General features: G+C 42.6%; 1 protein-coding gene across 2 annotated transcripts in view; it reads left to right on the top strand.

The window, feature by feature from the left end:
- The first annotated feature begins 1256 nt into the window (after positions 1-1256).
- The window catches only part of fras1 (Fraser extracellular matrix complex subunit 1), a 270187-nt gene continuing 250425 nt past the window's right edge, over positions 1257-21018 (top strand). For both annotated transcript variants that reach the window (XM_069169324.1, XM_069169323.1), the window contains exons 1-2: positions 1257-1782; positions 7789-7820. In XM_069169324.1, coding sequence (XP_069025425.1) covers positions 1716-1782; positions 7789-7820 — 99 coding nt within the window. In that variant the 5' untranslated portion in view covers positions 1257-1715. The remainder of the gene's footprint in view (positions 1783-7788; positions 7821-21018) is intronic.

Raw genomic sequence — 21018 nt, 5'->3', positions numbered from 1 at the left:
ACACGCTCTTGCTGACGTGTCACCATGACGCTGGTACTCTGGTTGTGTTGGAGTTCCCTGATCACCGATTAAAGGTCAGAGTTTACCCACATTTTTAAAATCCTTTCCTCCATCACTGTAACTGCATCTTGATTGGTTATGAATAGTTGGCGGGTGCAGACAGCAGCAGCAGAAATAAAGCGAGTTCAAAGGCAAAATTGACTCTGATCCCTGTTTTTGGCAGAGGACAAAAGGGCTGAGCGGAGATCAGGTTACTGCAATGTGACACTGAGGAATCTCGGTCCCACACTCGCTCTGATAAAACATTAAACTCTGAGAGGAACAAGCTGCAGAGATCCTTCAGTACTGAGAGGAATTCAGTTTTCCAGCCCTCCTAATTACTGTATCTTGTATATCTTTCGACCCCTTGTGGGGCCACGACCCCTGGGTTGGAACTACCTTAAAATTGCAGTTTGAATATTTTTAAATCGGCTAAAGTAGATGCACCCAAAATGTTCTAGTTAAACAGTTTAGTTGGGCGTTTAGATTTACTGCATATAAGAATATAATAAAGCCTTTTATTGAGGATTAAATACCATTATGGGATTATGGGATTAAGTGAATTGCTATAAATTTACAAAAGAGGCTAATGATTATAAACCTGGGGCAAAAACACCACAAAGAAGGCTACTTAAGGTCATTATAAACACATAAATACTCAAGTAAAAGTGAGTACTGATACAGACACACTCATATCATAGTTTTAATCATTATTATTATTATAAAGATTATAGAGTTAATCAAATTGTGGTCAAGTATGATACATTAGTAGGCTATAAACTCCGCAGAGGAGGAGACACAAATCTGTACTTTTATTTTGTTATTATTAACAATAGCGATATTCTATAACAATATGATTTTGTGTATTTTGATCAAACTCAGATTTCCAGATGAAAATGGGAATTAAAACGATGAAGATGATTTTAGATCCACAGCACTAATTCTCCGTCATGTTTTAATCCCTTGAAGAAGGAGCGCAGCGTCCATCATGAGATTATGATATCTGCGCCGCGGGTGGGTTTGGGGGGGGGGGGGGGGGGGGGGCAGAGGAGAGAGAGAGGTGGGACGTCCTCCTGGAGAGAGGAGGGGAGGACGAAGAAGCAAAAAAAAAAAAAAAAAAAGAAGAAGAAGAAGAAGAAGAAGAAGAAGAAGAGGGAATGGGGGGGGGGGGGGGGGGGGGGGGGGGGGACACGCAGAGCGCTCCACCGCCAGAAGAAGTGACTTCGCAACGTTTTCCGCCGGAGAGCAGAAAGTCCGTCCGCCGCTCGGTGTCATGCGCCTCGGCTTGTAAACGCGTCCCGGCTGCTGCTGCCGCTTCTGCTGCCGCTGGGGAGGAGACTAACCACCTTCATCTGGAGATTTCTAGGCAGAGTTTTTTTTGAGTCCGACACCGGCAGAGCAGTGAGCAGGCACAGAAGGAGGAGGAGGTGGATACTTCTCCAGGTTTCGGGATCGCACCGCATTCCAGCCCGGAGCGCAGCGCTCAGGAGCCGGACCCGATGCGCTCGTCTCTCCGCTCCTCTCCAAGACTCCTGGATCTTTTCCAGTTGTTTTCTGAACATCAATAATGCGCAGAGAGAACTGCTTTTATTTGAGATAGACACATACAAAACACACACACACAGTTCGTGCGTTTTGCCTCCTGACTGGATTTGGATTTATTGCTCTCTCCGACCATGAGTGGATGGTGGATCTTTGTTGGCGCTCTGGCCGGGATCCTCTCCGTCCCCCGCGGGATACAGGGTAGGTATTTCTGGTCTCTGTTCACCAAACCTGTTGTCCGACTGGTTATGTAGGTCAGGGGTTATATCGGGGACCACTGTGCACACTCACAGAGACCCTCCATGTTACCAGATTTAGTTCAGTGTTTTACTACTTTTCAGCACTTATTCATGAATCTCTGCAGAGAGTGAAAGTTGTGACCACAACGACCGCTTACCTTTTCAAGGAACAAGTTTTACTGACTTCGGCAACAGTGAAACAATTTATATCTGAAGTTGCTGAGGACATCCTTGAAGTTCCTGAAGCACCTGGTCGGGGGTGGGGCAGCAGTTCAGACTTTAGCCATCCCAACAATAAGTTTGCACATTCTCAAGAGAAAAGTCGTGAATTTAAAGTGAGCTTTTAAATGACTTTCATTCATCTGACAGGACTTCTGAAGGAGGAACCTCCACCAGGCACAAAATGTTCATCATCAAGTGATTTAACTGTTCATGATGCACACTTAAACGACATGTAACCAATTAAAACCAAGTTTTAACAGCATTTCAGAGACTATATTTCTGCATGGAGTTGAGACCTGCTTGATTTAATCACCGAAAAGCTGGTGAATCAACACTTGTGTGTGTATAAAAAATCCTAATGAGCCCAAATTGATTGAGAAGTCTTCGCCCTCTTGATCTGCAAATGATTAAAGTCAAGTAAACTTCAAAGTCTGAAGTTTGAATTCAAAGAAGAGCCAGTCTGAAATAAATTCCGCCTCCAAATAAGAAATCCAGGCAAAAATAATCTCTTCCATGTTGTAGTTTATTATCTCCCTCATGGATAATAATGCTGCACGTGCTCACAGCCACATTCATCTGAATCTGAATTTAAAAGCAACATGTGAAGTGAACTTTATGTTTGATTTGTGCATTTTCACGTTCTAACTTATTAATACATTTCTGAAGCTGCTCTCTCGGCCTCTGAGTCATTTAAATATTCATAATGCTGCATCAGTTCTCGAAGTTCTGCCTGTGTGCAGCAGAAGTTTCCCCTCAGAGGAGTTCAGATGCATGAAGACGGTCATGAGTGGAATCTTAAGCAGGTCTGCGCAGCTGCTGCTGAACTGAAAGAGTGACGTTACTCCTCACCAGACCGGCGTGTTCATATCACAGCCCCGGTCCTGTGGCAGAGACTCAGGCTGCATGTTGACATGTTGGCAGATCAAACTCGGTCTGCTCACATGCAGCAGCACAAGCTGAAAATCATCAGCATCGTCCCGGCTGCATGCAGTCTGCTTGGCAGCACTCGTGTCAATACAACTCCAACTTTTATAAAGCCAGATAATTCTTTGCCTGTTTCTGTTGAAGGTGTGTTGGCAAGCAAAACGGTTATAAATGATGAAATGTTATCGACATGAAGCGCTGCAGGTTGAATCGAAGTGATGCTGAGATGACGATCACGTTTTCTGGGCAAAAGTTTGGAGTGATAATGAGTTATTCAAAGGCGCCCGTGAACGTCTACAGAATTATGATCTGGAACCAAACCAGATCATAGTCTGATTCACCCAGCTGATCATTACTAAATCAGTCAACATTTCAGCCAGGGCTGAGTATCGCCACTGATTTCCCAAATCAGTTCAATTCCGATTCACAAGGTCCCGAATTCGATTGAATTCAATATCGATTCTGTCAGAGATATTTCAGTTGCTATAGCAACTTTACTTGGATATGGAATCTCAGAGAATTGATTCTGTAAATGTAAAATATGAATGTTTACATTAAGAATAGACTCTAAAGCATTTAAATAAATGCTCTTTTTACTCAGCAGTCTTTCCTTCTGGTTTAAGCCCCGCCCACTCAAGCCGCATATGCACAACGCGTCAATCATCGCTAACATGGTACCTCCGCTCGATACAGACTCTGATTGGCTGTTGTAGGCTGAGGACAGGACATGGAAGCTCCTATTGACTCAGTGAGGTGTCAATCAAACCGGCATCTAACGCTTTCTGATTTTGCTGCTAACAACGTAGAAAATTAGAGCAGCTGCCGGCGGGAAGCTTCAAACGGTCAGCGGATCGTGTGTTCTGGATGTAATGATGTGTTTTGGACTAAATACGTTACTGGATTTGATTTACTGGACCTTTGATGTCTGAACCGGACCGTTTGTTGTCAGATCTTTGCTGGACTGTGAGACTTTATAGGTGAGTTACGTCAGTAGACAAGGGTCATGGTTATGTAACAATGTTTACTACTCCAGGAAGTAGTCGGACCCTTAGCAACCACCTAGCAACAGAGAAGATTTCTCGTCTCCAACTAAATAAATAAAGAACATAGAAACACTAAACTGATCAGCTAGTTCAGTCTGGTTGGAACAAAGATATCTGATGAACAAAGATATCTGATGAACAAAGATATCTGAGGAACAAAGATATCTGAGGAACAAAGATATCTAGCAAAGATATATGATGAGCAAAGAGATCCATGGACTCGTGTTTTTGAGATTTTAACTACTGTTAGGATTTTAAGTGCGTGACTATCCTTGGTGTTACGGTACTGGTGCTCAGAGAGACCAAAAAGGAACAAATTTAATAGACCTATAACAAGTAAAGACTACATTATATTACATGTTATATAATATTCTATTCTAATTCTATTTTCCCATTGAGGAGGTGGAGGGATGTTTCTAGTGATGAGCAGGATGTGTTGTCATGGTGATTTGTTCCAGATGACCAGTTGACCAATCAGATCTCTGGGGGCGGAGCTACTGGTTGGATAATTAGCTTTGAAGTGTGACTGCACTTGTGATTTGATGTGGTGATCTGCAGGTCCAAAGATGTCCAAACCTCCAGTTAAACTTGGGCTAACTGAGGTTTTAAACGTATGAAATACGTAAAACTGTGGTTCATTTAAATCATGATATTTCCATGTCAAGCAGGTCCTACCGACACGTGTAATATAAAACACTCAAAAACTGTTTTAACAACTCTGAAATCTTTAATTCTTCAACTTGTCAAAATGTACAAAGGTCCCAGCCTCATAAATGGTTAACTCTCCATTTGATAATGAATAACTGAAGCAAAAATATGTGTTAAATGAAATGTCCTGACTGACAGAGAAAGGCAGCATTTCTGGTTTATTGTGGCGCCACAGTTCACCTCGTAGTTGAAGTTTAGCCGATGACGATGATTCAAATGATCAACTTAAGATCCTGGGATCACAACTTCAATATCTAATGTCCAAAGAAAATACAAAAATGTGGTAAAAAATGGGGAAGCGTATTTATTCTCTCAGTTGTATAATACTCTTTGATGCCTCTTTCTTTCAACACTTTGAGGTTTCATATCTAAAGATTCTGTTTATTCTAAAAAAGGGCACAAATTATGAACAACAATTTTGAGCAGAATTTTCTGCAGGTTCTTTCGTGCCAAAAATTTCAATGAGAAATAAGAGTCCAAACATTGAGAGAATTGTGCAATTTCAGCTGTTTTTGGTTTTAGTTGTTAAAATATGTAAGATTAATTAAAATAAACATCATGAATTACAGAATGTCCAGAAAACTGCCTCCTGTGTTTTTGCTGGGTTTGGTCATTTAAATGCAATACGGTCAAAACCTTAGCAACACCGAGTTGAAAAAGGTCGAGTTGTGACAAAAATCTAAATAAATAGGAAAATATGAATATAATCCATCTGTTTAAAAACCTGCAAACTGGATTGCATTAACTCAAAGACAGCACGTTTGATGTGTAAATGAAAGCCTCGGACTCAAAGAATGTTAATATTTGTTTAAAATATGGACTGTTAATTGGTTTTTGGAAACTGTTTTCTTTAGCACCATAAATCTGTTTATCTTCCCCAAACCGATGCAGCTGCCGGTTTATATTGTGCCGAGCTGTCGAGACAAAGAGACAAAACCCTGAAGCAGCATCTTCTCACTGAACACTACTGTAACTGGGATCTAGTTTTCCCATCTGGGCCGTTGTGGTAAATGTTTACCTCTCGCTGTACGTTCCCCCCCAGGCGGATCAGATTCCTGCAGTCTGCTTCAGCCCGGTCTGTTTATGTTGTGTTAACATTCAGCCCTCAAACTGAGCCCAGATTATCGTCAGCGTGCAGACGTTTCAGTCTGAAGGTTACAAAGCTTTCTGCTTTTAACCTTCCTGCTGCGCTCGGGTCTTTCGTGACCCATTTTCACAGCCATTTTGATGCAACGAAAGACCCGAGTACAGCAGGAAGGTTAAAGGGGCAATATTTAAGATTTAAATCCTGTTTTACTATTTATTATGTCAAAAGGTGATACTTCATCAATACTTCATCAAAATGTTCAGTGGGCATGATTAGCGTGTTGCTGATGGTTTCTTTAGAATTCACACGTGCTCAGTGATGTTGGTCACGTCTCTTGTTGCTTCAGTGAGGAACAAACTTAGACTATTTATAAAAGTGTTCGTAGCTTCAGGTCTGTAAAATGGTTCCGATGCGGAAGTGTCTTCAGGTGCAATACCACCGAGTGCCACTAGAGGTCGGATTTCCGGGTTTGGAAACAAAATATGCCAACAGTCAATCAGTCCTGGATTTTAATCACACTTAAAACCTAATATTGGTGTTCTTAGATCATTATAATAGAGACAATACAAAAGATTTGTTCTTATCTTACCGACTGGAGAAAGATGTTTGAATTCTTGATAAACGTCGTTCATGGTGAGGTTCAGTACCACAGGAGAACTTCATTTGAAAGAAGTCCTTCATTCAGATTGAACAGAATATCGTTTGACCCTTTTGTCTTTGAGTGTCTGGATCTTAATGTGCAGCTCACAGTAGACTCTGTGTAGAAATGTATTTGTAGCCCAGCTTCCTCCGTCACGCTCTGCAGGTGGTCCTCAACCACGTCATCAAATCGTTCCACACTCATTTCACATTTTGCTTGTATTTATTTCAGGTGAACTCGGTCTGTATCACCACGAGAGGACAAGCCTGTACGAGCTGAGTAATTATTGTGAAATGTTCTCCATCTCTGTGGTTTCAGTCCAGCTGATCATTGGCTCAGTGGGATCTTTACAACCGGGACATGTTTTCCAAGAGTTGTCGGGTTTAGTCACTGCGTGCCTTCATTGGGACGTTAAAGTCGTCTTAAGTCTGCAGTTCTCTGGGTTTTGTGGCAACTTTGAGTCCGTTTTATTTTGGTGGTTTGATGGAAACTTGATAAATAGCAAAGGAAGTCCCTTTTATAACATAAAAATACTGACTGACAATTTGCTTCAGACATTATAGTTAAACAAGCAGCCGGTTTCAGTGTGAGAGGGCAGTGTTGAGTTTATGTAGTTACATTTAATCTTTGTTATTGTTATTATTATTTATTCTGTCTAGCTGAGTAGAGATTAGTGTGTAAATGTCCTGGTTGCTTTGAATATGGCTTCTCTGTGATGTTTGATGAACTAGATGAAAATTGCTGATATTGTGGGGACTTCATATGATTATATATAATAATAGTAATAATAGTATATACAATATATTTTATATATATATATAACCTGAGTGAACGATGAACTGCTGTGACGTATTTTCTGGAGTTAGACCAGAACTTTGTGGAAATTAGATTAGTTGAACTTAAACTACCTGAAAAAAGTTAAACTTGAACATAAATTCATAATATATATTAATCAGAAAAAAAAACTCAATACCTGTAACATCAAACCGTGAAATTGTGATATTTTCTCCTCTTTCCATGTCGGACATAATTTTAATATTTGTTTCTGCGTTATAAGTTCTGTGTTTCAGAGAGATGTATTGATTATTATTGATCACTTTTCAAGCTTGACCGCCACACGTGCCACTAATGGCTTCCAGAAACACACTCGTTCCAGTCTGAAGGGAACCGATCGATCCATCGTCCTCCGTCACACCGATTTTCTGTTCGACCTGAATAACTGACAGATTTACAAAACTTCTGAGAAAGATAGTTTCATTACTTATCAATGATAACGGTGTGATCTGGACATTATTCTAACGCTGTGTCTCTGTCTCCCTCTCTCTCGTCTCCATGTCCTGCCAGGAGCTTGTCTCTACGAGGGAGCGCTGCATGCGGTAGGTGCATCAATACTTCTTTCACCTCTCGACCACCGCTGGTTGAGATCTACTCGCTTTGTGAAGCCTGCTGGGTATTTGTACGTTTTTATTCTCTCCTGGGGGAAATAACCAGGTTAGTGTGACTGGTGGTGGAAGCGGTTCTCTCCGTGTGTGTGTGTGTGTGTGTGTGTGTGTGTGTGTGTGTGTGTGTGTGTGTGTGTGTGTGTGTGTGTGTGTGTGTGTGTGTGTGTGTGTGTGTGTGTGTGTGTGTGAGAGCAGCAGGGATCGCTACACGTCCTCTGTTGTGCGATGTAGCTGAGGAGATGTGTCTCGTCTATAATGGATGGCGGATGCTGACGTTGTGGCTGATAATGGCGATGAAGGAGGACGATGTGCCGCTGACTCCTGCTGCTCCTCCGATTGAAGGTCGAGCTCTTTTTAAGTTGGAAAGAAGTTTCAGAAGAGCGTTTTTCTTTTTTTTTCTTCGTCGTTCTGCTCGGTGTTTGAACGACCAGGGTTTTTTTTGCTCTGAGATGTGCTTTTGTTGCATATTCTTTGGCTGGAGACTCGTCCTGAGGTTTAAAGTAGTCGTGTTTGGCTCGAGGCGTCGACAGATGAGCGGTGGTCTTCTTCCCTTGTGCAGACACAGACGTCATTTATAGACTCACACCGGCTCGGGAACTTTGTACTTCACGTCGCCCCTCTTCTGGGCTCGGCCCCCCTTCTTACCGGGATACATCACCATGGTAACTGATGCTGCAGAGCTAACCTGCTCCGCTGCAGGTCATGTTTAAGATTTCAGATCCAAACCTCCTGCTGTCGGATAAGTTCTGTCGGGAAAATGTGGTCACCTGCGTTTAGACGCCGACAAACCTCTAAAAAAGAGTTTTATGAGATGACGCTTCTATTTCATTGGGTTTTTACTGATCTCATCCTACAGAGACTCACTGAACCTCTGAAGCCTTCTACTTGTTGTACGTGTATGACAGAAAACCAATTTACCGCTTTAAATTATGTTTTTATAGGTTATTTATTTCTTATTTGCTCTTAAGCAAAATGAAATGAAAAAACTAAAACTGTCACACACGTCATTAAATACATCTAACAATATATTAATGAAATTAAATACACAGATGTAATTAGAGTCCCATCTTCCTGTGGACTTTATGGTAAAGTGATATTTAGTCTTTTAATTTAGGCTTCACATTAATAGTCAGATACTTTTTAAAACTTTTTCTTTCCCATCATTCAGCAGCTGCAGCTGGATTATGTCTTGAACTTCTTCCTTATTTTTCGAGGATGATAGTTTATTCCTCGGTTGTAAAATCTGTCGCTCTGCTGCGAGTACACCTGTCCATGTTTGTGATTGGTCAGATGCTAGTAGCTCCTCCTCTTTCATGTGAGCGTGCTCGTAGCTGGCATGGTAAACCCTGAGTTGAGATCGAGAGTTGTTCATGTGTCCGTTTAGCTCGACCTCGTTTGTTTGTTAAGCCAGATAGCAGAAAGATATCCTGGATATGTTGAAGCTGCTCCGTACTTCAGGCTTCTACTTTCAGTGGTTCAGGTGTCATCGATCCAGTTCATCCCTCACAGGTCCGGTCTCCGGAATAAACTCAAACTATATCTGAGTGAACATGTGAGACCATAAAATACACTCTGAAGCAGAGTGAAAGTCTTTTCTTCTAGTTGATCTTTTAACCCTACAGGATTTCAACCTGAACTCTTTGGGAGTTAAAATATTACAATTCAACTTTGATCTTGAGTGGTTTTAATGTTTAACTGTCAACACCTAAAATTCTGTAATATTTGATGCTCATGGAGGTTAAATTTAAACACGAGGAAAAGGTTTCATGTAAAACTCTCGACAAACTAACAACATCATCACAAATTTCAATTGAATAAATATATTCAGTGTGTGTAACATTTAGTGTTGCAGGAATTATTACTAACTAACTACATTTCATGACTGTGATATCACGTTCCTACATTGTTTACTCATAGTTTTGAATCTTCGCCCCGTTTTATTTATCATTATGTCTTCATTGAAATTTTCCAAAAAGACAGTTTTTAACAAAAGTAAATATCATTTCTGACCATCACTTAGATGTAATGTGGTTGCTTTATTCTCAAGCATTATGAATAAATAACTGATGCATGCTGGGAGAACAAAGCTGCACAGTGAACACCAGGAGTAGAGTTGATGCTCCTCAACACCCAGAGAATGAACTCTGAAATATTCCACCAAAGACTCTCTGAACACAAGCTGTAGTCCAACTTTAACTCCCAAAATCAAACTCTTTCACTCTTTAACTGAAGGATATTATATCCCAGAAATTTGCCTTGCAGGTGCAGGATGAGTTTGATGTCTGCATGTCCAGTCGACCACTGATTTATGGAGCTGTTTTTATTCACAGGGACACTGTAATGTTAAAGAAGGAGCGTGACAAACAGGAACAGGTATTTAAGACTTTAGAAACATACTTATCTGTAACCCACCAGTATACCAGACACAGGTGGTCATACTGTTTTGGCTGATGAGTTATTTTTCTGTCAGTTATAGGAGGTGTGAAGTCACTTAGCCTGAAAGAATAGCGTCAGCCAGGTGGAAGAGGAGAGCTCTGATGCTCTTTTACATCCTCAGCAGGTTAAAACACAAAAATCTGAGCAGTTAAAGATATTTAACGTCAGCACAGGTTGTATTTTAGGGTGATTCTGCCTCAAGATGTCTTTGTCACCTTTTAGAAGTTAAACCATCATAAAGAGGAAGGAAATGTGCTGCTGTGCACTTTAGAAAAGCACCACTTGTGTCTCGCAACAACTGGTAATCTCTCTTAAAAAGTCTTAAACACGGGTCTGAGCGGTGGAGCTGTGGTTCCCAGGCAGAATAAAGAGGAACTGCTGCTTCTCTCCTGCTGTGTTATCACCATAATTACAGTAAAGCGGTGACACTCGGTGTGTTACAACCACCTCCAGAACATCCTGCCGCCCCGCGGGTCTGTTCCTCCGGCTTCCAAGGGGGATCATTTCTGGAGCGAGGATGTAGACAGAACTGGTTTAGTCATTGTTTGAGGCGGGAAGAAAGGGGAGGAGGAGGTGATGGAGGGGGGGGACAGAAAGACAGGTGGGACGTCCCAGCATGTTCGAACACGGTTGGAAAAAAAGACCCCGCTCAAAGTACTTTGGTGTCAAAGTGAACCCCCCCTCCCCAACACCTGGAGAGGTGGACAGATAGGAACAAATGGGGGGAAAAAGGCTCAGATTAAAGTGCAGGTCTGAATAGAAGTCCTCAGGCCTGTGTGTGTGTGTGTGTGTGTGTGTGTGTGTGTGTGTGTAGTGGAAATATTCACAACAGTCAACTTCCTCTCATCTTGTCCCACAGTTTAGTGTCTTTGTTTGATCAGGTGTGGTGTTCCCCTGATTTATGATTTTATTCCGACAGTAACTGAGAAGTTGAACAAAGGCGTCTCAAACCAGGACACGCTCACATCAGGGCAGCGAAACCATTTCCACCGAGCGGTTCTCTACCGGAGGTGCCCACATGCTTCCTAGATTGATCAGGAAGGAGGATTGAAGGCCAAAAAGAAATGTTTATATCAGAGAACACCATTAATCTTCACATAGAAGACACAGGCCGATGTAGTTCAATATAAAGCTTAACGCTGTACGTTGCTGTGAAACTCACATTAGTGACTTTATAGCTGCAGAAAATTTACGGTTAGTAGTCATTGCTGTTCGGATTTTACAGCATTCATTTTACAGAACAAGGAGGATAAGTAGGAGTATATAACACCACGGTGGGCTGAGACCACGACGGACCCATGGTGGGCTGTTCGGTGGTGAACACGGTTTGACCCACTCAGGAACGAAGTCACAGTAACTTTCTCCAGCAAGATGTTTTCTGGACACCATGTGAATTATAAACTTGATTTCTCCTGGAGGTCAATGACTGAATGGTCATGTGGTAAATAATTTGCTTTCTAGATGTTGGTGTGTTGGACAAAAGGAAAAGTAACGCCCAAAAAAGGTGGAGTCAACGAAAACAGTTCATATGAAGGAGCTATGTAGAGCCATCGTATATGCTACTTAAATGCATATCTTTTGATTTACAAGAAAACTAAATATGGAAACACAGATGACTGAGAAGATGCAGACAATATGGTCTAAATGTTTTGCAGCAAAATAAAGTAAAAGTACTTTAACAGCAACCAGTTGGGAAATGGGATCGAGAAACTGCACAACAGCTGACCAAAATCTGTTTGGTCGTCCAAATTGTAGATTTTTTGTTGTTAATGATTCCGGCGTTTCCTCTTCGTGAAGCCGAGCGTCAGAGTGCAGTTGGTCTGACTCTTTCTGAAATTAGTCAGTGGAGACTAAAATCCGATGTGCAGTGTTTGATGGAGGCACCCCGCTGAGCCGCTACATGGAAGTACTTGATAAAACTGAATCGTATATTATCTTCAGCCTGGATTCTCAGCACTGAGTTTTATTTCTTTAATGGAGACATTTTTGTTTGTCAGTTGAATTTTATTCTCTTTCTTTGGTTTGTGAGTCAGATTTTTTGGACACTCAAATATTTGTTTTCTCTTCTAAAAGCAGTTTTAATCAAAGCTTCTGCGATTTTTACACGACGGATTAAAAACGGTGAGATAAAGACACGGACGAGCTCCCTCATGGACGAGTCCGGTTCCCACAGCAGAAGCGCTGCGCTTTGATTAGACCTTCTCGCTGGTGAAGTTTCCACTGAAGTGTTGCAGAGGCCCGGCCCGATGGCTCGGCTGATGTTCCACATCCTCTCTGAATCATTCAGCGGCCGGCGGTCTCCCTGCTGCGGCCCTGAAACCCGATGAATCGGATCAGACCCGCAGGAGGTCCAGCTCAGAGCCGCCCGGACCAGAGGTCTCCACGTCGCCCTCAGGTCGTCCCGAACATCCGGACGGTGTCACCTGGTGTCAGCTCGGACATTTACGTCACGTGTTAAAGGTGGAAAACCAGCAGAGAAAAGAGAAATTATTTTGCACGTTCAGTGCTGCTCGTTCACCTCGTTGAGGTGAACTGCTCCTTTAGTTTGATTGTCTAAACATTTTATGTACTGCAAATACTTTCATCGTTTATGGATCTGCACATTTTTAGAAATTCCTGATCTAATGAACAGCCCTTAATGAGCTTTTTCAGAGTTCCAGCTGACGTCGTCATATTGCTTGTTTTCTGTTTCAAGCTATTCAAACTTCTAAGATATCAAATTTACAATGTCTACAAAAACATAGTGAAGCTGTAAATCCTCACAGAAGCTGGATTTAAAAGCTGGAAATATTCAGCAAAAATCAGTGAATCATAGTGAATATTGCTTTTGTTATATTAATCAAACTAATCCAATCATAAGAGAGGGCTTTAAAACTCCTTTTATGTCAAACTTAAACTACTTTATGATCGTATCTTTTGTTTATTTTTGTAAAGTCTTCTTAATCATAATCCGCTGTAAGAAATATAGTGACAGAAAATCAGAAAGCATTCGCAGCTCTGAAGTGTTCCTGAGAAGTCTCCAACCAGGAGTTGGGGCTCTGCGATCCCTCTCTGGCGTCTCGGTACGAAGGAGGAGGATTGTGGGTCCAACTTGTACAACATGCGTCCTGACAGATTTAAATAACTGCAGACGGATGGCAGCAGTGCAGCGCAGCGCAGCGCCGCGCCGCGCCGCGCCGCGGCCCGACACGCTGATGGAAATCAGCATAAAGCCTGCAGTGACGGACAGCCGGGCTCAGCAACATGCAGCACCACGTCCACATATATCACCTGCCCCTCCAGGCCTGAATTCCAGGCATCGCACTGTTCTCGAAGGAATCAAAATGTATGTCACCTCGAGAATAGCAGCGTCAGGATGGGGGTCCGGGCGCCGACGCCGGGGTCCACGTGGTTTAAACAAACCAGAACCCGGCCGGAGCTGTTTGGAGTTCAGTGTGTCGGTGCCTCCTCAAACTTCTGCCGTGTTTCAGACTGAGTTGATGTTTCACGTGTCAATCAGGGAGATTAGATGTACAGAAACATGTCTCATAGAGGGTTAAAGTCTCCTCCTGTCCTGACTGGTATCTTCTATTTCCTGGTTCAGTATCAGTGTAACTTTTGAATGTGTAACTATTTCTTACTAAATAAGAAAATTTATTTTGCGGTTTGCTCTCAATAACTTTATGGGTTAATTTTTTTTGTGCACTCTCAACGCACATTCAGATGCAAGCCGCTATCACGGCAAAGCGTGAAATAGACACGCTTGTCCACAAACAGCAAAACGTGAGATCGCCGCACTTTGGGTTGTCTAGGTGTGAAAGTTAGATGTTTTGTAAGCGTGAAACTTGCATGCACTTAAATGTCATGTGACGTGGGATCATGTGACCAAAGTCCCGCAACAGACGTGTAGAGAGCAAGTGCAAAGGACATGCTTTGGCGGTGTTGGGAGGCGGGAGGGGCGTGTTGGTGGCATTCGTCACAGACTGGACGATGAGATTCAAATCCATGACATGACAATGTTTTTCTTGAGTCATGTTTTGTTTCCTATAAACCATGTGCTTATTTAGTAACCTCAACCACGTGTTTTTGCTCAAAGTTTAATTGTCCCGTAAATCACACAGCTCTAAGCATGCAGTAGGTTTCATTTTCATCCACTACAGGAAAACGTGAAACTTTCACGCCTAGACAGCGCAAAGCGTAGCTATGTCACAGTTTTCGATGGTAAACAGGCGTGTCTATTTCACGCTTTGCCGAAAAGTGGTTACCGTATGGCGGACCGTAAAAGGTCTCGTATTTTGTTGCTCTACACTCGAACCTCTTCTGTCTTTTTGAAGCTCTGAGATCTCCGCTGGGCCTTAAAGACGCTCCGTAGAGCTGCTGTTATATTTCGGGTTTTTAGGATTATTTCCACATGTTGAAAAGGCAGTCTCCGACAACTCACTCCCAGCTTTCCCTTTATCGCTGGATCTTTAGATGATGCTACGACAAGGTGTCCTGATCATAAAACTAATGGATAAAGGGAGTCATGGAGGTCCAGCGGGTTTAAGATGCTGCATGTAATTACAGCTTCCCTGGTTTCAGTGCCCGACGACATTCTGTTACGTGTCATCCTCCATCTCTCTGCTGTCTGTTCTCCACGGCCTCCTGTCAGTTAAAGTTAAAATACTTCATACGATGCGACAGGGACCGTCTCTGATCATTTCTGAAAGCAACAGTCGGGCTGCTGTTTCCTTTTAAATTTTGGCCACGCGTTGGACTGTAACCCGACACCTGAAGGCTTTCGGTGCCGCCCGTCACACCACACACACAAACTGTCTACAAACAAACTTTGTTTGTAGACAGTTTGTCACATGTTTAGCTTTCTGTCATCAGTGAGAGTTAACTGGTAACCGAGTGTGACACCTCAGCGTTGTTGCCATAGTTACCAGCATTAACATACCTCTGGGCTCTGATGCAGAACCGCAGTTGAATATTTGACTAAAGCTTTTTAAAGGCTCTCAATAAGTAGTTTCAACGAACTCTTACCAGCTAATCAGAAACACGATTTCTCAGCATAAATAACTTTTAATCCTATTTAATGTCTTAAATGTTTATGGAAGTTAAGCTGTTGAAGATTGTGAACCTGTTAAATTAGTGCACTTTTCACCATCCTGTTTCCCCTCTTCAGTAAAACTCCATATATTAGTTTGCAGCAGCTGAAATGCATCGCGGCCTCTGTGAATAGTTGAGCAGAATATTTCCAGCCACAACCTCATTCTGATGACACTGAAAGTATAAGAAGAACAAAAGCCTCTTCTGCTCAAACTAATATTAATGTGAGAGTACAGCAGACCTGGAGTCAGCATGAAGTGAGTCAAAGTTAAAAATGGAGAGGGAGAAGTTATTATCCAGCTGTTTCATCCTGTGGGTGTCAGTGTTTTGATGTTTTTTTTTTTTATAAATGTGAACAACTTCACCTTCTACATGTGTTTGTGTGTCATGGCCGTTATATGAAGTAGGAATATTTGGGTCAGATTGCAGGTCACCACCTAAAATTGGTCTGCTGGTAGGTTTAATGAACGTCAGAGAAACGGAGCACTCTCAACTACAAGCCTCCAAAGATAATGTATGAACCATTTAACCTCTTCGAGGTGACTGCTGGAATCAACAAGATAAAAGCCAGCAGCGTCCTTATCACAGACTGGATATAAACGTCTTCGTAGCTCCCAGGTCTGAAAAATGGTTCTGATGCGGAAGTGTCTTCAGCTGCAATACCAGCGAGTGCCACTAGAGGTCGGCTCCAAAAAGCCTCCGGCTCCATAGACTCCCATTCAACTTCTCTCATCAAATCCAAAGTGAATAAAATGTGTCCATCAGTTATCTCGGTGTTGTTAGCTAAAGTCACTCCTTCTTATTAGTTTTCTGGAGGTCCATCTGAAAATAATCCCTCATTCATTAGAAAAGAAGATTCAAGAAGACCTGTTTTTGGGGGCGTGTCTGTTTGATTGACAGGCCTGCGGTGCAGTCAGGTTACAGCTATCGGTGGGCGGGACGTAGTATCGTCAGGTTTCCGATCAGATCGGTCAGATCCACCGCTGGCTCCTCCCCCAGCTCGTCCAAATATGGTCACTTCCTGCTCCAAACCGCTCCGAACTAGCAAAGATGGTGACGGACAGAATCTGAACTGGAGGATTCATAATGTTCACAAACCAACGATGACATCACTGATGGTTGATGACATCACTGATGGTTGATGACGTCACTGATGGTTGCTGCTTGGTCCTTACGTTAAAAAAAGATCATCACATGTCTGTGTCTGTATTTACAACCGTCAATCAAGTCTGATCTGAAGTAATCTACGTTTCAGTGCCGCGCCGTGCAAATAACCTAAATATAGCCAGTCTGTCGCCAACATGACAAACTATTACAAAAGTGGAGAGACGGGATCAGACCTGAAATTATTTATGGAAAAATCTGTTTCATTACGATCGGGATTTCTTTCTGCTTTTGCAATTTTTCTATAGGGTAGCTACATAAAGTTGCAGCGGGGATGGAGGGGGGGGGGGGGGGGGTGGATGGTGTGACTTCCTCTGTGCTGCGGGGTAATGTCCTCAGCAGAGACATTCATATCCATCGTCCTCGTCGGGGTTCAGGGGTGAAGCGTGACATTAAAATCACTAACAGGATCTGACTGCTGGTGGAGAGAAGACGTATACAAGCAAAAATGAGCTGTGGAGAGAAATCCCCCCCGCCACCCCCACCCCCACCTCCCCAAGGGATGAGACAGTTTCCACAGCGAGCCGAGGGGAAACAGGAAAATACTAAAAGTACTGAAGGGGAAACGAGGCAAAAACAAAAAGGGCTGCTGGGAGCAGAAACATGATTTGAAAGTATGACAGTCGAGGACGAAGCAAAGTCAACAGGGAGGAGAAACTGACAGCAGGGACCTGACTTCACCCAAGTCATACCGGACAGAAACCCAGAGTCAGCATTTTTCCTCTTTCAGCCTGATAAGAAATGGTGGACAGGTGAGGTCACCTGACAGCGGCAGCGGGAGGAGGGAACACCGACTGCACACTAAACTTCTGCAGTATTTCTGGCTCCACGGCTTACATTCAAAATAAGCTTCTTCATTTACAAATAGCTAAAGATAAGAATATCATGTACTGAAAATCAAAAACAGAAAATCCTCACATTGATGAAGCTGCAATCAAAGAATGTTTGATATTTTAATCAATAATCAGAGATGTTTTCTGACATTGACGGATCTAATAAATGATGAATTGTTTCATGTTGAAATGCTAATAAAAAGGTACTTTCTGTCAAATTAGTACTTCACTTCTTTTGTGCCGAAAGAGCAACAACACAACATCACTGAACGTCGATGGAATCACGTTGTGAGCGTCTTGTTTTGTCATTTGTATGCATTTTTTAATTTTTTATTAATGATTCAGAGCAAACTTTAATCATAAACAAACAAAATTGGTCTCAGATAATTACAAGTGTTTTTTTTGTTTTTACAGCCGTTAAGTATTTTGATGATGTCATGGATAACAGAAGTATTGTTCAAAGTGCTGCATGTCACCCTTTTATAATGGATTTGGAAATAAAATTTCCTGCACTGTACCAACACTAAATTATGAAGTTATTTAATAGGTGATTTTGCTAAACATTTGCCATATTGTAAAATCAGTTTTATAGATATTATTAGTCAGTTTTGATTTATGATTTTGATTCATTTTAGTGAATTTTAGTAGACTGGAGACTCCTGATTGAGACTGATGATGTGTTGGAGCGACGGATTCTGTTGGTTTTAAACTGTGGAAACTGTTGTTTGTTGCTCAGCATTCATATGACATCAAAAAGCAGCTTCAATCATCACACTATGAAGTTCAGTCTGGGTCCTCCACTGCTGTCACATTTAAAGTCAGCCTGAGGATAAAAGCTGACTTTGACTGCAGTGATTTGGTTGTTTTTTTCCTACCTTGCCCGACTTATTGAGTAGTTTTATTTGTTCGATTCTGAATGCTGATTTTCTGAATTTTTTTTTCATAAACCTTCCTTCTAACCCGGCACACACTGTTCCTGCCTGTTTGTCCCTCTGAGAGCTTTTCTCTGCTCCTGTGATGTGTGAACTCGCCGTCATAATGAGATGAGCGCTGGCCGCACTGATGTCGGGAGAATAGGGGATTTTTCAGAAGCGCTGTGGCCCAGGACATAGAAATAGATCATTTGAGGACTTGCCATTTGTGGCTGTACCACGTCTGAATTATTAAGTGGTCCAAGGCTGTGAAGTGCCGACACTGGCTGCTCTTTTCAAGATGCTTTTAAAGCTAAACTGGCTTCTTGCATCTCGGAGCCCTCTGTGCTTTGGAGCCGGAGCAGCAGTTTCCCATTTGTTTGGCTCCAGGGGGAAACCTATATACTGCAGTACCAAAGAGGTGTTATTTATTTTCATGTCCATCACGGAGGTTGGTTTAGATTGCAGAGAAGCATTAAAGTTTCAGGACAACTTGAGACTCACTCAGAGAGGCTCTACAGGTGACAAATCTTTAAATCTTTAAATCTTTACTTTCAGGACATGAAACGGCACTTCTGATCTCAAAGTGAACAACTTCTCTCTTCGTCCTTTCAGGCTTTCTTCCTTTTCTAATCCTGTGATGAAATCCAGTTTTTATTTTTGTAATGCAGACAGGAAAATGAAGAACTGATCTGGTATCTGCAGCAGAAACAGAAAAACTACTGGGAGACTTTTCAAGATGAATTTGAATGTGAATTAATTACCGTTTCAACCATACAACATACAAAACAGACAAAACACAGCGTGAACACAGAGGGAGCAGGACACAGTGTGGAAGATTCAGTGATGTAACCGTGGATTTATTTACTCGAGAGCAGGTCGTCTGATTGGCTGATGAGTTACGAGACTTCAGGAAGAAGGTTTTGTGTCATCTGAGCTGGGAGAGGAGCAGTGAACTGGACGTGAAGAAGTGTGTGTACGAGCTCATGTACACTACGGACTGAAAACAGCAGTGTTTTAAAAACTGCGGGGTGCAGTTGGTGCAGACGTGTTGCGACATGCACGAGTGAGAAGTCGGATCCCGGAAGTCCAGTTCATAATACGGAAGAAGGATTTTACGCCTACTTTGTGAAGTTGTTCTGTAAAATGTACAGTTATTGTGGTTCAATCACAGACTGGATATAAAAGTGTTTGTACAACTTCACCTTCTACATGTGTTTGTGTGTCATGGCCGTTATATGAAGTAGGAATATTTGGGTCAGATTGCAGGTCACCACCTAAAATTGGTCTGCTGGTAGGTTTAATGAACGTCAGAGAAACGGAGCACTCTCAACTACAAGCCTCCAAAGATAATGTATGAACCATTTAACCTCTTCGAGGTGACTGCTGGAATCAACAAGATAAAAGCCAGCAGCGTCCTTATCACAGACTGGATATAAACGTCTTCGTAGCTCCCAGGTCTGAAAAATGGTTCTGATCCAGAAGTGTCTTCAGCTGCAATACTACCGAGTGCCACTAGAGGTCGGCTCCAAAAAGCCTCCGGCTCCATAGACTCCCATTCAACTTCTCTCATCAAATCCAAAGTGAATAAAATGTGTCCATCAGTTATCTCGGTGTTGTTAGCTAAAGTCACTCCTTCTTATTAGTTTTCTGGAGGTCCATCTGAAAATAATCCCTCATTCATTAGAAAAGAAGATTCAAGAAGACCTGTTTTTGGGGGCGTGTCTGTTTGATTGACAGGCCTGCGGTGCAGTCAGGTTACAGCTATCGGTGGGCGGGACGTAGTATCGTCAGGTTTCCGATCAGATCGGTCAGATCCACCGCTGGCTCCTCCCCCAGCACGTCCAAATATGGCCACTTCCTGCTCCAAACCGCTCCGAACTAGCAAAGATGGTGGACGGACAGAATCTGAACTGCAGGATTCATAACGTTCACAAACCAACGGTGACATCACTGATGGTTTGATGGTTGTTTCTATACACACTGACCCATTATGTCCACATTACTGATGATTATTTTATTTTATTGTGTAAATAACAAAAATATTTTTGTAATATTGATATCGAGGTATTCTTTCAAAAATATTGTGACATGTGATTCTGTCCATTCACTCAGACCTGTTTGCACTACATGAATTTGATTGGCAGTGTGTTACTTTATTAAGTCCTATTTGGACCGTAGTTAGAATTGTTTCAGGCTCAGTCTGTTGTCTTTGTTGATGTTGTGGTTGCTTTCTGAGCCCTCTGTGACGGGGCTGCTGATAGAGCAGTAAGAAAGGGGGTGAATAAAGGTCAGCACTGATGTAGGACTGAGTTTTGGGATGAAATATCAAGGTGTGCTAGGGAGGATGTGTGTGTGGGGTACAAGCTGGCTTCATGTGATTAGCAGCACTGATCAAAGTTTTGGACACTTCCTCGTCCCATCTTTCATGTATCCGAGGGCCTCTGAGAGGGCCCGGTCCTCGGTTTGAGCCCCTCTGCATACTATCCCACGCCTCAGCGCTGCTGCCGGGACTAAATGATGAGCTCGCTGCTCCCTCGACTGGAACTAAGCCTTTTTTTCTCCCACCGGCTCTCTGCAGACATGCAGAGCCGAGTGAGGTGCTGCAACCTTTGGCAAACACCCAGCCACCGGGCTAATGGGCAAACAAACAAGCTAGCAGCTCCCCTCCCCCACCTTTGACCCCCCCCCCCCCCCGCCCCCCCCCCCTACCACCAC

Source organism: Embiotoca jacksoni, unplaced genomic scaffold, assembly GCF_022577435.1.
Source record: "Embiotoca jacksoni isolate LCO1_2020_lvr unplaced genomic scaffold, fEmbJac1.0.p SCAF_44, whole genome shotgun sequence".
In the NCBI taxonomy this organism is placed as follows: Eukaryota; Metazoa; Chordata; class Actinopteri; family Embiotocidae; genus Embiotoca; species Embiotoca jacksoni.
The sequence above is the reverse complement of the archived record's forward strand: the minus strand, read 5'-3'. Positions and strand labels throughout refer to the sequence as shown.